A 16,156-nucleotide genomic window follows, 5' to 3' on the forward strand; every position below is an offset into this window, starting at 1 on the left:
GAAACTTTTATACTATCCAAGTTTTCCACGTATCCTGCATCCATCCTCTTCTCTTTCCGAGGTATCATCCTATTAGAAGCCATCATCACCTCGGGCCAGGTTTACTACCATATCCTGGCTTCTGAAGTTCCCACAATATCCCCCTTCTTCCTTCCAGCTGTGTTCTTAGATTTTTCCTTCAGATATTTCTTGTTACTCCTGGTCCTTCAAAGTTTGACTTAAATGCCATTCCTCAGGGAGTCTTTGATGAGCTTCTCTAAAATTTCCTAACTACTCCCTAATCATTTTATTGAATTGATTCATTTCTAGCTTATATCAGATGCTCAATAACTACTTGCAAAGTAAACTGTCTCCAATCTGTTCTACTTTCCTGGAAAGAAATGGTGCAGGTGCTTCAGTCTTATAACACCCTGCTTAACGACACGCACAAAATTCGGGGTGCAGTATGTGTGACCATTCCACAAAAACAAAAATTAACACCAAAAAACCCTGATGTTAATTCGTCAGAAACAGTTCAAGTGACATTTTCTTTACTGCTAATTTGTTCTGGGACAGAACTGTGTCTCACCCAAGATCTTACAGTACAAGCAATTGATTCCAAACTCTTCGAAACAACTACTTGTTATTCTCAAGTGCGACCTTGGGCGAGATTCTAAAACGTCCTTTTCCTCAGTTTCCCCATTAGTGAAAGAAATGAAAGTGCTACCCAAGGCAGTCATGAGCAACCAAAAAACCAATCAGACACCTGGACTGTTGCTAAGGCAATAGCAGACAATGATGGACAGTAACAAGGATATGATGATTTGGGAGAAATCACTCAGTCTCTACCACCTGACTCGGGTTTTCTCCAGGGGACAAAACGGTCTCCTCCTCAGACAGGAGAATGTCCTGCACCTCACCTTGCAGGGGGAAGGTCATTCACAAGCCTGCATTCGGGTCAGCACTTCCCAGGGCCTCCTGACCCTCCTCCTCCCTTCAACTCCATCAGCCCAGAGACCACGGCCTACAGTCCTCACTTGCAGGTTCTCTGGGGCTCCCGGGGTTGCGGGGTGGGACGCGGCGCCAGTCAAGGACAAGAGGAGAATGAGTTGCCGGGGCCAAAGGAAACAATCCCTTCAAGAAATAAACTCCTGTGGCCGAGGCACCTCAGCCTTCTCACCCGGACACGACCTCACCTTCTCTCCGGAGCCGCCGAAGCTGCTCTGCAGAACTGTTTGCACCTCACTGACCCCCTCAGAGGCCTGGGCGCTTATTCAATATGGCGGCCCAGACCGACTGTGTCAGTCGGACCTGGAGAACGGAAAGCCAGGAGGGACTAGAAACACCAGATTCGACAGTTTCCTTCTTCGGTTGAGTTCGGCACTTTCCGTCACCTGCCAGAGGGCGGAACGAAAGGCGTGGCGGGTGAGAGCAGGCAGGGGAGAGGGGATCCGGCCGGTTCGAATCCGCAGTTCCGCCGGAAGTGGCGGGGCGGCCCTAAAGCCGAGCGTCTTCGGTTTTCTCCGGCGCTTCTAGGGGCGGGTCTCGTCATCTTCGGGAGCCGTAAAGCTACTAATTTAAGAAATGCCGCCTTTATTAATTTATTTTCAAACGCAAAGAAAAGTCCGCTCATAATTTATGGGCTTTTTTAGTCACGGTTTCCGGATTTTACGTTGAGGAATGAAAATGTTAACGTACTTTGACCTTTAACCTTTGGCCGGGCGCGGCGAAAGGAAACACCCCCCCCCCGCCTCCTCCCGCGCTATATAAGGAATTTTCCGGCCTTTCGCGGCCCTTTTTCCCTCTCAGCGCCGGGCGCTTACTGCCTGCGCGCAGCTTTTCCGCCGCTGCCCAACAGCTTGGATATCGGCCAACACCATGGGTTTTGGAGACTTGAAAAGTCCCGCGGGCCTCCAGGTGCTCAACGATTACCTGGCGGACAAAAGCTACATCGAGGGGTGAGTGGACGGGCTCGGGCTGGGTTCTGTCCGCGGCCACGTGGCGCGGCTGCAGCTGGAGGGAGGCGGCCAGCCCCAGGCCCTCCCGAGGGAGGGGACTGCGAGGGGAAAAAGGTTGAAATGTGCTTGCTTTCCACCTCATTGATTGAACCAGGCCCTCCGTGTCTGCTCATTGAGTAAACGCGATCCTGTAGAGCTATGTTAGCATTTGCAATCTTACAGGTCTATTAAGTGGCGAACATTTCTCGAGAAAGCCAAACAGATGGTCCCTGGTCTTCAGGAGCTTGTTACAGGAAGGGGAGGGAAAAAAAAACCCACATAGCTGTTTGACCTGATAACAAGGAGACGATTCCCAACGAATTGATTTGATGGGGCAGTTTATTTGCTGGCGTTTGTGGTTTTTATTTCAAGGGCGTGTGTAATTATTTTTGCATCATTGACAGGTATGTGCCCTCCCAAGCAGATGTGGCAGTATTTGAAGCAGTTTCCGGCCCACCGCCTGCCGACCTGTACCATGCCCTACGTTGGTATAACCACATCAAGTCTTTCGAAAAAGAAAAGGCAAGGTAAAATTGTCTTTGTATACAATGTTAAGAATAGGATGCCTTCTAAACAGTCAGGAAATACATGACAAGATTGGACCCGGCCTACTTCATAGTCTTGTTAGGATATTGTAAGCTAAAATTCTTTGTTACTTTAGAAGGTCAAGAGACTGAAGTCCTCCATTTTTTCACAGAACAGGTAGAACATGGACAGCACCAATTCAACTTTTCCCCACACTGCCCTGCCAATGTGCCTCCACCCTGACCTGGGGGGCCCACCTCTGGGGTGAGAGGGTGGCTCATTCATTCAGTTCTTGGCCATTCTTCTGAAACTGCCAACAAGGGTGGAAGTTTGGGGAAGTGGACTCCAGTTCACTAGGAATGGAACTGAGCATACTTAATGAAATCTCAAACAGAAACATTCATACTGAAAGTAAATCATAGTGAGTATTGAATATGTCTCCCATGCTACTGATGTTTTCTGGGTGAGGAGTGGAGTGTTACGGGGTAAATTCTTAGTAGAAAAAGGGGGTCTGGTAGTAGTGATGTAAACAAATTTTCACGAATTGTTTCAGAAGGCATATTACACTAGCCTCATTGTAGTTGAATTAAATTTTCTTTAAGTCTGCCAGGAGTGAAGAAAGCTTTGGGCAAGTATGGCCCTGCTAATGTGGAAGACACCACAGGAAGTGGAGCTACAGATAGTAAAGATGATGATGACATCGATCTTTTTGGCTCTGATGATGAAGAGGTATGACATAGATTGATGTAAGCACAGACTTTTAAACTGAATTGTCTGGATTATCATCCTGACTTTACTGTATTTACTTGCCTTTGAAAAACGTTCCACTGATCACAACATGATGAATAAAATCAAATCACCATCTTTCGGCTGAGCTCGTGATGGATTTGCTTTATTCTGATAAAGGTGGTCATTATCATGATGATTCTACCAGCTTTAAGTTGAGGAATAACCAGCTTTGTGAAATACTAAATTTTTTCTTTACAGGAAAGTGAAGAAGCTAAGAGGCTAAGAGAAGAACGTCTTGCACAGTATGAGTCAAAGAAAGCCAAAAGTAGGTTATTTCATGATTTGTTTATTTCATAATGTGAATAAAACTTTTGAAGCTTGACACTGAAAGTAAAAAAAAATTCATAAAACTTCCACAGCTACTGGTCTGCAACTGTTCTTGTGGTAGCAGTTGTGGCATTCCTCTGTGGGAAAGAGACTGTTGCAAGATTAAATACCTCTTTCTTAGTAAAACAGAAAGTGGGCATATCTGTGACAAACAAAGATATATTCTATAGTTTGGCAGAAGAGGTAACAATCCATTACAAAACAAATGGTAATGTGTTAGGTGTCTTGCTCTAGGGTAGGGAAAAATAAAATTGAGTTTTTAAGTAATGCTATCTCTCTGTTCGATTTTAGAACCTGCACTTGTTGCCAAGTCTTCCATCTTACTAGATGTGAAACCTTGGGATGATGAGACAGATATGGCAAAACTAGAGGAGTGTGTCAGAAGCATTCAAGCGGACGGCTTGGTTTGGGGCTCGTGTAAGTTTAGTCTTTGTTTTCAAAACTGGTGTCTAGAATTCGCATATAATTTCAACCTTTGCTAATCAATAGAACTTATTCTAAGATTTTTCTTAATGCTCATTTCAGCTAAACTAGTTCCAGTGGGTTATGGAATTAAGAAACTTCAAATACAGTGTGTGGTTGAAGACGATAAAGTTGGAACAGATATGCTGGAGGAGCAGATCACTGCTTTTGAGGACTATGTGCAGTCCATGGACGTGGCTGCTTTCAACAAGATCTAAAATCCACCATGGGTCATGACCCTTAAATAAAAATTTGAAAGACAACCTTTGGCTCTTCACTCTTAAATGGGGGCAGACAGAGGAGATGTATTTTATATCCCTTCTACTTTGAGGGAAGAAATTTATTGGATAAGTAATTAATAATCTAAATTTGGATCCACGTTCTTTTAAAGGGGGGCAGACTTTTAAAGATTTATTTATGCATACAAAAGTTGGGGTACAGACCAGAGATGCAGGGGATGAGAGGATCCACCAGAGACAGTGGGGAACAGAATAGGCAGACTAACCAAAATACACTGCTGAGGGGGAAAGCAGGCGAGACCACAGGTCTGCACCGTGTGGGTAGCTTCTTGGCTGGCTGGGATCAAACTCATGCTGCAGAGGCTGCTGATTCATAGTGCGTTGCTTAACCTCTTGTGCCCCTAGGGAGGTCCCCGGGCCAGACTTATTTATTGTAAGATTTTTATTTTATGTAGAAGAACTGGGATGTAGGCCAGAGGTGTGGGGGATGAGAGGATTCACCAGAGACTGAGTGGGGAGTAGAAGAGGCATGTCCACTGATACACACTGCTGAGGGGAGCAGTGGGTGAGACAGGAGAGGTCTGCACCATCAGGCTGTCAGGTTGGGCCTTTGAGGTGCTAGTGCTGAGGCTTAATTCATAGGCCACTGAGGAGGCCCAGTTAAATATAGGTAGGTTTGAAGTTGATTCATTTTGGTATAATTTTTGTGCCCATTAATGATTACAGTAATACACAGTAACACAACTTGTATTTAAAGTTTTCATATTAGGGCCTCCCTGGTGGTGCAGCGGTTGAGCGCTGGGTTGCGAAGCTGCCAGCGGCCTCTGCAGTGCTGGTTTGATCCCCGGCTGCTCCCCGGCCACCGGAGGAGGGTCCCACATGGCGCGCAGACCTCCTGCTGCCCGCTGCTCCCCTCAGCAGTGTACTTCGGTCCTTCTGCCTGCTCTGCTCCCCGCTCTGGCTCTAGTGAATTCTCTCACCCTCCCGCGCTTCTGACTGTACCCAGTGCATGTATAAACAAAAACAAAGAAAGAAAGAAAAAACATGCCTCTATATAAAAAAAAAAAAATTAAAAAAAAAAAAAGTTTTCATATTAGCCTTGCTTTAAAAGGAAAATTGGGGAGATAGACTTAAGTTTCAAAATAATCCTTGGTTGTAGATAATTAGCCTTGTCTGTAGGTTTATAATTTGTCAGGCCTTTGCAGTGGGTCACAAAGTTAATGAGCTGGTTTTCCTTAATAGGAAAGTTGGGGAGTACCTTATGGCATGATGAGAAATGAGTCAATACACATGTAAAGTGCTTATAACAATATTGGACACATGGTACATAATGTCTTTGATACATGATGAAATATCTGGAGACAGGAACTAAATGTTGGGACTGAAACCATTTCTTTTCCAGTTAATAACAGCATCAAGTTGGTGGATAAATGACAAAAATCATGTAGTCATCCATCCCAGCTGAAAATACCAAAGTGAAAACGTGGAATATGCATTTTTAGTAAAGGACCCCTAACCCAGGAGAGGGAAATTAGGTCAAGGAAGAATTCTGTCACGTAGATTTTGCAAATTTAAAATACAATCTTATATACTGGTAAGGGAGAACTTGCTTTAAGTGTGAAAAATTGAGTTTTAATGGGGAGGTTATTTTGATCCCTGGCTGTGGTTCATAAACTTGACTTTGATGTGCAGATTCTGACTAGTTTGAGACTTGGATTAGGAAATGTGAACTATAGGGGTTGGAGGAACTTCAGGAAGTCCTCATGATAGGTTTTAGGAAACCAACTTAGAGTGAAATTGAATAATGAAGCCAATTTTACCATAGACTGCTTGAGAAAAAAATGAGTTAAGTTTCTTAGGGGGTACTTACTAAACAATTTATATTCATTTTCCAATTCACTTATTCCAGTTCAGGTCACAGGTGGCTGAGCCTGTCCCAACAGCTTTAGGCACAAGGCAGGAACCACCCCTGGACAGGCCCACTTCAAAGGACACTGTCTCACATTTTCAGCTGGAATGATCTAGACACCCCAGTGAACATGTACAACTTTGGGTGGTGTGAGAAAATGAGTACCCAGAAAAAACATGTAGGCATGGGGAATGCTACAGAGACTGGCCTCAGCAAGGAGTCCATTTTTAATAATCTTAGAACAAAATATCACTATGGGTGAAGGTACTCATGATAGGTTAGTGTATTTTCTCAAATGATAGATATTCTAAACAGCTGCATCTTAATAATTTGTTTTTTGTATGTGATTATATTTCCATAGTAATTTATAAGAGGTAATTTTGTAGAGAATTTACAGAAGTGGGGAATTGGGAATTTGTGACCTAAAGGTCTCAATTGTAGTCCCATAATCTGTAGATCAAAAGACATTAAATGATGTCAAAATTTTTCTACCAGAACCACAAAATGCCTTTTCCCCTGAATCTGATTTTATTTGACTACCATGAATATGGAAAATCCCTTAAAATCTAAAGTTTAAGTTGGACATATATGAATAAAATTTTTACTAAGCAGTATTTAGTCCAGTAGTAGCCAGATGCTATCTAAAATCACTAAAGAATTTTCTGACCCAGCAGAGGGCAGCATATCATTTTCTTGAGAAACAGCCTGGGAATTCTAGAAATTTCCTGTTATTGTTATGGCTAGAAAGGTGTAGTGACTAGCAAGTAGTAGTCAAAAATAATTCACAGCAAGTAATCCGTTAGGGAGATTGAGTATTAATGACAAGAAACTAGTACTTTGATTAAAAGTAAAAGATCAAAAATTTAGTTCAATCTAAATTTTAGCTTATGAATGATAAATCTTTATAGTGTAAATCTTAGAGTTATGAATGATGAAGCATGAAATCTCAACTTCACAGCTTTAAATAAGAAATATATTTAATGGTATATTAGGTGAAGTAATACATTAATATAGGTCACAATTCAAGAGGTTATACAGTGAAGTCTTCTCTGTCCGTTGAGTTTCCCATTCCCTCCACAGAAGCAACCAATGACACTAGGTTTTTAAGTATTGTCAGAGATAGTCTAATTGTAGCATACAATACAAAAAACTCTTCTGCACTTGTATTTGTCCATGGAAATAAACTTGGATCTCTTGGAGCTTGTCTATAACTTGAATATTCCACACCAATACATCAAAATTTTATTCATTTTTTTTTTAGTTACATAATTCATTGTCTCATATCTGACTTAACCTGTCTATTAGATCTTTACGTCACTTACATTTTTTGCTGTTACAAAGCATCTTCATGTTTGCATGTGAGCCAGAATACTGCATAAACTGTTTTTGAGCTACTGGCCTCAGATACAGAAAAAGGCATAGAGATACAGAAAAAGACTTTTCAGTTTCTGATTTTGGGGTGAAAGACAAAAAATAAAAGCCCACCTTTTTGGTATGCCCCATATGTGATTGCAATAACAAGCTTTGCTTATTTTTCATATTCAGCATCTCTTGCATAGGACTGGGGGCAGTGTGGAATTCGAGACTGATTCACCCCTGGACAGGAAGTATTACTGTTAGATGCTATAAAAATGTGAAACTTTAAAAAATAGCTATATGGATGCCTTTTTTTTTTTTAAAGATTTATTTATGTGCAAAAGAACTGGGGTGGGTACAGGCCAGAGGTGTGGGGGGCAAGAGGATCCACCAGAGACAGAGCAGGGAACAGAACAGGCAGATCGACCGAAACACACTGCTGAAGGGAGCAGCAGACGAGTCAGGAGAGGTCTGCCTTGCCATGTGGGCAACTCCCTGGCCGGGGATCGAACTCGTGCTACAGTGGCTGCAGACAGCCCCACAGGCTGCGGTCTCAACCCCCTGTGCCACCAGAGAGGCCCTATACAGATGCTTTGAAAGCATTTTTTTTTTTTTAAAGAAGAATTATTTTATTGTAAGATTTTTAATTTTGTGTAGAACAACTGGGATATAGACCAGAGGTGCAGGGAGGTGAGGGTGAGAGGATTCACCAGAGACAAGAGTGGGGAGCAGAATAGGCAGATCTACTAAAATACACTGCTGAGGGGAGAAGTGGGTGAGACAGGAGAGTTCTGCTGTGCCATGTGGGTTAGCTCCCCGTCCTGGGATCTAACTCAGGCCATTTCAGTGACAGTGCTGAGACAACCCCTAGACCACCAGGGAGGCCCTGCATTTGTAAGTCATTTTGTGATTAGGCAAGTTACCCAAAATTTCAGAGAAAGAAGGCTAGATTTGAGGAAAAGTTTTTAAGAGGAACTGAGACTTTAGCTGGGTAGACCTTAATTAGTAATTTGTTTAAAAAGGGGGCTCAGAACAGTGAAAGGCAGAATGAGAAGACATTTGGGAGGCATGTAGACCAGTTTGGCTGGATTTTGGGTGTTTGGGATTTCAGAGGATGGGGCCCGTTGTAGAGACTTATGAATTACAGGCTGACACATTCTGCGAGGGCAGTGGGGAGCCTTGAAGCTTTCCAAGCCAGAGAATTTCAAGAAAAAGGCAGAGCTCTGATCTGAAGGTGTAGACGGAAGCAGGGAATAAAATGACTTAGAATCTGAGCATAAACAAATGAGTGAATTCTGGTATATGTACTCAATGAAACATTTTATAAACTACAATTACTTTAAAAACACTTGGTTTTTCAGTGGAAAGAAGTTTTGGACACAAATACAAAAGAGTTGCCTCACTGCCTAGATTCCAACTGCCAGGAAAAAGTCTTGGAATCTACAATCCTGTCCAAAATTAGGTCCTATGCTACTCTGGGTTTTTTCCTCAAACTAAGAATGAAAAATTCCTGTTTCTATTGAAAAGTGGCTGCCTGAGTTGCTGCCTTCTGGATTCCTGTACATCCCCACTATCAGCTATTTCAAAAACCACTAAAACTGGAGCTCTTAGACTAGGGTGTCTAATTTTATTTTAAAAAACGTTTAAATTTATTTATTTTTAAAAGATTTTATTCTTTTTTTTAAATTTTTCTTTAAGATTTATTTTATTTATACAAGAGCTGGGGTATAGGCCAGAGGTGCGGGAGGGTGTGAGATTCACCAGAGACAGAGTGGGGAACAGAACAGGCAGACTGACAAAATGCACTGCTGAGGGGAGCAGTGGGCAAGACAGGAGAGGTCTGCTGCACCATGTGGGTTGCTCCGAGGCCGGTGGGGATTGAACCGGCACTGCAGAGGCTGTGGACAGTTTCACAGTGCTGTGCTCAACCGCCTGTGCCACCAGGGAGGCCTGATTTTATTTATTCTTGTGTAGAAGAACTGGGATGCAGGCCAGAGGTGCAAGGGGTGAGAGCAGAACAAGCAGAGCTACTGAGATAGCAGTGGGTGAGATAGGAGAGGTCTACTGCACCATGTGCATTAGCTCCCTGGCCGGGGATCCAAACTCAGGCCATCATGGTGGGCCTTTGCAGTGGTAGTACTGAAAGTTAACCCCTAGGCTACCAGGAAGCCCCCAAAATTTTAAAATTTATTTGAAAGTTCTTAGGGAAAAGACCCCTAAGTTTCATTAGATTCTCAAATGAACTCAATTTCTTTAAGGCCTTTGTAGACTTTTAGGCATTTTTCTTTCTGAAAGCTTCACTTTGTACCATGAAACATTGAAATCCACATATTACATAATGTTAATTGATACAAAGTTATTTTATACTCATCTAATTATTAATTTTGGCACTCTATGATTCCTTTTAATATTCTAAAGCCAATAATATGTTTTTAAGATCTCAAATATTTTCATAGGTCCTTGGAAAGCTCAAATATCCCAGGTGCTGTGCCCATAGAGTCCAGTAGGAAAAATGACTCTCAGGGTACCTAACCCCCACAACGCTAAGAAACCTTGCCCTGAAATGTAACTTCCAGAACAATCTGGCTCCAATAATTTCCTTCTGCCATGGGTTGCTTTATTTCCTGCTCCTTAGTCTTTTCCACAGCCTCGAGAATTTCTCCTTTACCCAAACTAAGGATGAGTTTACAGAATTCTCTTTTCTTTTTTGGATTATCCAGTTTTTCTTCTGACCCTGGATTCCCAGGTTCTATCCCTTAAAGGCCAAGGAGCACTCCAGGGGGGTACATCTCAAACCGTGGTGGAGGAGAGGGTAGGATTAAAGGCTGCACAAAGCACTAGAAACCAACCATGAGCCCTTCTCTCCCTGCCTTCCTTTAAACCAATACTGGATATGCAAAAACCATGAAGCTTGAGAATGACTGAAATTTGGGGTCACACACTCTTGGTGAGTAATTCACAAAACGCTATCTGATCATCGCATGGGACTAACAGTTAAGGATATAGCCAAGAATGATCTGATACTAGTATTTCCAAAAGTTACGAGATGAAATAAAGGATACTCATTTAGTAAACACAAGGTTCCCCTCACTTAAAAATGAAATCATGAAATTACAGAAAATGAAAAAATGTTTTAAAAATTGAAGTAACATTTTAAAAATTTAAAAATTGCAGTAACATTTTATATTCACAACAAAGATACCAACAGAGACAAAGGCAAGAACAAAGATTTCCATTGTTCTCCATCTCCACAATGGATGTGATCTCTTTGTTCTCTGAATAAACTACCTTTTCTTGTCTCTCTTATGGTACTTAATACTGTTTACCTTGTTTTAGGATTGTTTTTATGCAGGTTTAATCTCTAAACTGTAAGAGTCTTGGTATCCCTCACAATATTTATCTTCTACATTCTGTATACCTCCTAGGTACACATCTATTTGCTAAAGGCAGAAATGAATAGAAGCCAAGATACTATAATCTTAATCTAAAATGCAACAGATTTCACCATGAAGAGGTCACTGGCTTAATAGAATACATTTTGCACTTATACTGGTGTCTATAGAAATGTAGTTCTAGGAATAGAAAGTGGAAATTAAATCAATGTGTCACACATGCTTTGTTTCTGAAATCATTCTGGGATTAGGTTGGTCTTATTCAGATGTCAGTGTTTTATGTTCATAGCAGTCTTACACATACTTGCACATACCCAGAATTTTCCCAAACTATGATAACATGGAAGATTTTTAATCTTCCATTTTTAATCTTTTAATTTTTAATGGGAGCCTATCCCCATTGAAAAGCAGAGTCTGTGTCCCCTCCCTTTGAATGTAGCTGTCCTATGACTGCTTTGACCAAAAGTGTGACACTGCTTGTTGGGCAAAGCCTTTAAGAGGACTAGAATCTCCAACTCTTAGAGCCCTAAATTGTCATAGAGTGAGTCATATAATAAGTGCCATATACCTAAGGCGCTATGTTAAAATCTCTAGAGAAAGAAGAGAGGAGAGAAAGAAAGGAGAGTAGGGAAGGGAAGGGAGTGGAGAGAGAAGAGACGTGCCTAGCCAGCCCCAAACTATTCCAGACCTCAGCCACTTGGATCATCCTAGTGCAGTTGAGGTCCCAAGTATTATGAGGCAGATCCCTCCCTTTTGTGCTTTGTTTGAATTCCTGACTCTGAACTGTGAGCTATAATAATCATAATAAGTTGTTTTTAGCAATTTGATTTTGGGACAGTTTATTAAGCATTAATAGTTAAGTGGAGCAGTGATTTAAACTCATAAAAGCACTTACTACTTTAATTCATAAAGGTATATATAATTACATGAATTTAAAAAATTAAGTACAAGTTTCATTTTAAGAATGTGTTTAAAAGATTAATTGTGCAAAGTTAAAGTAAACTTATGCAAACATTTCAACATTTTTGAAATTAGTTAATCATACATATCACGTAAGATTTAGAACTTTTAAAAAGTTACTAAGATTAAAAAGAATTGCTGAAATTGCCTTAATAGTGGTGAGTCTCTATAATGTAATTAGCAAGAATGACACAGATAATTTAAGTAACTGAACAAAATAATGAAGATCCTAAGCTTTATAGGTATGCAAAAATATGTTTCCAATAAATTGAACAAAAAACAAAAGAATAGGATCAGTTGTATATCTTGGAATCAAATAACCTAAAAGCATCCTATACTGATGTCCATATAAATGTAGTGCTAGGAATAGAAAGTGGAAATTATATCAGTGTGGGACCCCACACTTAAAAAAAAATTTGTTTAATTTTAAAATGATTTATACTGATTTGTGGAAGAGTTCTAATTCACTGGACTGTTTCCAGGAGACACAGATTCTTGGTTTCCGAGTTCCTGAGCTGTTCGCTCATGGTCCCAGAATAGCTGACTTCCCACAGAGTGTACTTCAATATCTCAGCAATGGAGGCCCGAAAGTGCTTTTGGAACTTCTTACTGATCAGGACGTAAAGAATGGGGTTCAAGCAACTATTGAGGAATGCCAAGGCCGTGGAGAGAGGTATTCCGGCCTTCAGTACCTGGTGAAAATTGCTAGTGTGGTTAATTGTAAGCTCCCAAATGTTAAATAGGTGATAAGGAGTCCAACAAATCAAAAAGGCCATGACCACAGCCAAGATTGCCCAGAAGTGTTTACTGGAGATCAAGATGCTTCGCTTCTTCACCTTGAAGATGAGACACAAGTAGCAAATGCTCATTGTCAGCAGAGGGAAGAGGTACCCAACAGTAACTTTCACCCAGGTCAGAACATGGTGCCTCATCAAAATGAGGTCAGGATCATGCTCATGGAAGTTATTATAGCAAACTGTGTGGTTATTTAACTCCCAGGTGTCCCGAAAGTATAAGGCAGGGCCACCCATTAGAGAAGCCAAAAGCCAAACAAACAAAATAACTAGCAAAGAGTTCTTTAAGGTTCGGTGTCGATGGGATAACACAGGATGGATCAAGTGGATGTAGCGATCCAGACTGATCACTGTCAGGAAGAAAACACTGGCAAACATGTTCAACTGAGCAATGAAGGAATTGGCCTTGCACAACCAACTGCCAAAGGGCCAGTGGAAATTCATTGCCACATAGGAGATGTATAGGGGCAGGAAGAGAAGAAAAATAAAATCTGCAACAGCCAGATTGAGAAACCAGAGAGTGCTGACAGTCTTCTTCCACTTGAATCCTGTGAACCAAATGACAGTAGCATTTCCTGGAATGCCCAGAACAAAGGCTAAGCAGCATAACACCAGGGATATCCAGTGGACAACTCCCAGGTGAACCTTCTCCTCTGTGTCAAACTCTTGGGAGTAATATTCTAGGCCATAGGAGTAGTTCTCAAATTCTTCAAATAATGCTTCCTCGAGGTCTTCCATGACTTTGCTAAGTGGAAAATGAAGAAATCTATAGAAGCAAAAATTTTTTTAAAAGAACGAAAACAATTAAAAAGAAATGTTCAGTGAATGGTAAGGGATATAAAGATAAAAATACTTCTTCTTAAGAAGTGGAAATAGTGTATTTCTTGCCAAGACTTATGATTAAACTCTAGATGTTCAAGTCTTGGTAGACTTCAGTTTCACTCTGATTATTCTCAAAGCTCTGAGAGATCATTTTTGTGAAGTATTCAACAAGTGTTAAAATAATCCTACAGGTGCAGATCTTTCTTCACCATAGTTACAGAGTTGACTAAAGATAATTAACATTCAATAAGCATTTACTAGGATCTTACTATGCTTTATTATCTTATGGAAGATGTCAAAGAAGACATTAATACTTACGTCATGATGACTCCAAAAACCTGCATTTGTGCCCTAAGTTTTTATTTTATTTATTTATTTTTTTAAATAGAGGCATGTTTTATTTATTTATTTGTTTGTTTGTTTGTTTTTGTTCTGTTTATACATGCACTGGGTACAGTCAGAAGCGCGGGAGGGTGAGAGAATTCACCAGAGCCAGAGCAGGGAGCAGAGCAGGCAGAAGGACCGAAGTACACTGCTGAGGGGAGCAGCGGGAGGCAGGAGAGGTCTGCGTGCCATGTGGGGCCCTCCTCCAGTGGCCGGGGAGCAGCCGGGGATCGAACCGGCGCCGCAGAGGCCTCAGTCAGCATCGCAACTCAGCACTCAACCACTGCGCCACCGGGGAGGCCCGCCCTAAGTTTTTAAACTCTAGACAAACACTTCCAACTGACTCCTTAACCCATCCACCTGGATGTCACAGGCAGGCACTGGAGATTTTACTAATGATTTTGTACCCACAGACACTTGGATTTATGTTTATGAATGCCAACATGTTCACAGAATCATCAATATGGATAACTATTCACCCTTTCAAAAAAATGCCTTTTGGGGTAAACTTGACTATGACTTTAATTTTTATATTAATTTCCTATGGTGTGCAATTTAAGGTTTTTTTAACTTTAAAAAAATTATTTATTTATGCATACAAGAACTGAGAGTACAGGCCAAAGGTGCAGGGAGTGAGAGGATTCACCAGAGACAGAGTGTGGAACAGAACAGGCAGATCTACTAAAATACACTGCTGAGGGGAGCAGCGGGTGAGACACAGAGATGTCTTCTGTGCCATGTGGGGCAGCTCCCTAGCTGGTGGGGGATTGAACTCATGCTGCAGAGGCTGCGTATAGCTTCACAGTGCTGTACTTAACCCTTGTGCCACCAGGGAGGCCCTTTTTTTTAACATTTGATTTTACTTAAATTTCTTTGTTTTGAGTTTACGTGAATTCTTTTCTATAGTCATTTTTTTTTTTAAAGATTTATTTATTTATTTATTTATACAAGCACTGGGTACAGTCAGAAGCGCGGGAGGGTGAGAGAATTCACCAGAGCCAGAGTGGGGAGCAGAGCAGGCAGAAGGACCGAAGTACAGTGCTGAGGGGAGCAGCGGGTGGCAGGAGGTCCCATATGGGACCCTCCTCCTGTGGCCGGGGAGCAGCCGAGGATCGAACCGGCGCTGCAGAGGCTGCGGGCAGCTTCACAACCCAGCGCTGAACCGCTGCGCCACCAGGGAGGCCCTCTATAGTCATTTACAAAAAGGTCTGATTTGTGAATTAGTTTTGCTTATTTGTCCATATCAAGTTTTACATACTACAGTTTTGACCAAAATAAGTTTTCTCCTGTGGCCTTTTATTTATTTTTTCCTCTTCTCTTATTACGGTCAGTTTTTCTTGGATAAAGTAGAATTAAATGCCAATTTGTTAATGAAAACAAGAGTTTATTGGATACAATTTTAGCTTCGTTCATTTCGTTTTGTGTTATTTCTATGTGTAGTATTCTAAAACAAGGAGAAAAAAGGTTAATAGTTTTATTCATTTCATGGAGCTACAGTCACTAATGGCGATTTGAGGTTATTGTAGGGTTAGAAAGAACAGTTCAAAACACTGTGTGTTGCCCACAGGCATCTTAAACTCAATTTGACTAACAATGAATTCCTCATTCTACCTAAAATCATTTGATGAATATAAAAACAAAACAATCCATCAACATAACCTCCCAACCCAGACCCAAGCAACTTTTTATTCAATTTCAGCTCAAATGTTACCTTTTTGGGAAAACATTTCCTGATATTGCCTTCCCTCAAATAATTACAAAATTAATAATAATAATAGCTATTGTTATTATAAATAATAGTGTTATTTGGAATTTACTAGGTGCCAGGCTGTATAACCTAATTTGATCATCACAAGATTCTTATGAAGTAGGTAGGTACTATTATCATTCCTATTTACAAGAAGTAAAACTGAAGCCTGGAGAAGCTTAGCAACTTTTCTAGGATCACACAACCTGTCTTTGGAGAGTCGGAGTTTAAGCTCAGATCTCTTGACCTAGAGCCTGAGCTCTTACCCACTTATGATATTGCCCTCTCCCATCATGCTTCCCTCATTGTGCTTAACAAATTTGAGAACAGTGACATTATCTCTGTACCCCACTGTGCCTGTACAGGTTGTAACATCACATGTGCTTAAAAAGTGCTTAATTGATTGGCTTTGCCACAAATCCTGTTCAGAGCCAAATACAATTTTAAAGCCTCAGATGACGTTTTGTGGTTTAC

The 16,156-nt window shown here is 41.1% G+C and overlaps 2 protein-coding genes across 2 annotated transcripts; one reads left to right on the plus strand and one right to left on the minus strand.

Annotated features, from left to right (window-relative positions):
* Window positions 1-1,852: 1,852 nt before the first annotated feature.
* On the plus strand, window positions 1,853-4,332 carry EEF1B2 (eukaryotic translation elongation factor 1 beta 2). The gene is made up of 6 exons (XM_084249200.1): window positions 1,853-1,937; window positions 2,381-2,503; window positions 3,104-3,230; window positions 3,489-3,555; window positions 3,909-4,034; window positions 4,143-4,332. The coding sequence occupies exons 1-6, from the start codon at window positions 1,858-1,860 to the stop codon at window positions 4,295-4,297; spliced, it is 678 nt and encodes a 225-aa protein (XP_084105326.1). The 5' UTR covers window positions 1,853-1,857; the 3' UTR covers window positions 4,298-4,332.
* Window positions 4,333-12,399: 8,067 nt separating this feature from the next.
* On the minus strand, window positions 12,400-13,470 carry CMKLR2 (chemerin chemokine-like receptor 2; the record flags this gene model as incomplete). Its single annotated transcript, XM_084232287.1, has 1 exon — window positions 12,400-13,470. Exon 1 carries the CDS (start codon window positions 13,465-13,467, stop codon window positions 12,400-12,402), a length of 1,068 nt encoding a protein of 355 aa, XP_084088413.1. The 5' UTR covers window positions 13,468-13,470.
* Between the last annotated feature and the right edge of the window lie 2,686 nt (window positions 13,471-16,156).

The sequence above is a fragment of the Talpa europaea genome (assembly GCF_964194135.1).
Source record: "Talpa europaea genome assembly, chromosome: 1".
Taxonomy (NCBI): Eukaryota; Metazoa; Chordata; class Mammalia; order Eulipotyphla; family Talpidae; genus Talpa; species Talpa europaea.

Excerpts from the sequence above, each read along its gene's own strand:
- EEF1B2 (XM_084249200.1), top strand. The coding sequence starts at position 1,858 with ATGGGTTTTGGAGACTTGAAAAGTCCCGCGGGCCTCCAGGTGCTCAAC. Across the intron at positions 2,504-3,103 it reads TTCGAAAAAGAAAAGGCAAG|TCTGCCAGGAGTGAAGAAAG; the intron begins GTAAAATTGTCT and ends ATTTTCTTTAAG. Across the intron at positions 4,035-4,142 it reads CGGCTTGGTTTGGGGCTCGT|CTAAACTAGTTCCAGTGGGT; the intron begins GTAAGTTTAGTC and ends TGCTCATTTCAG.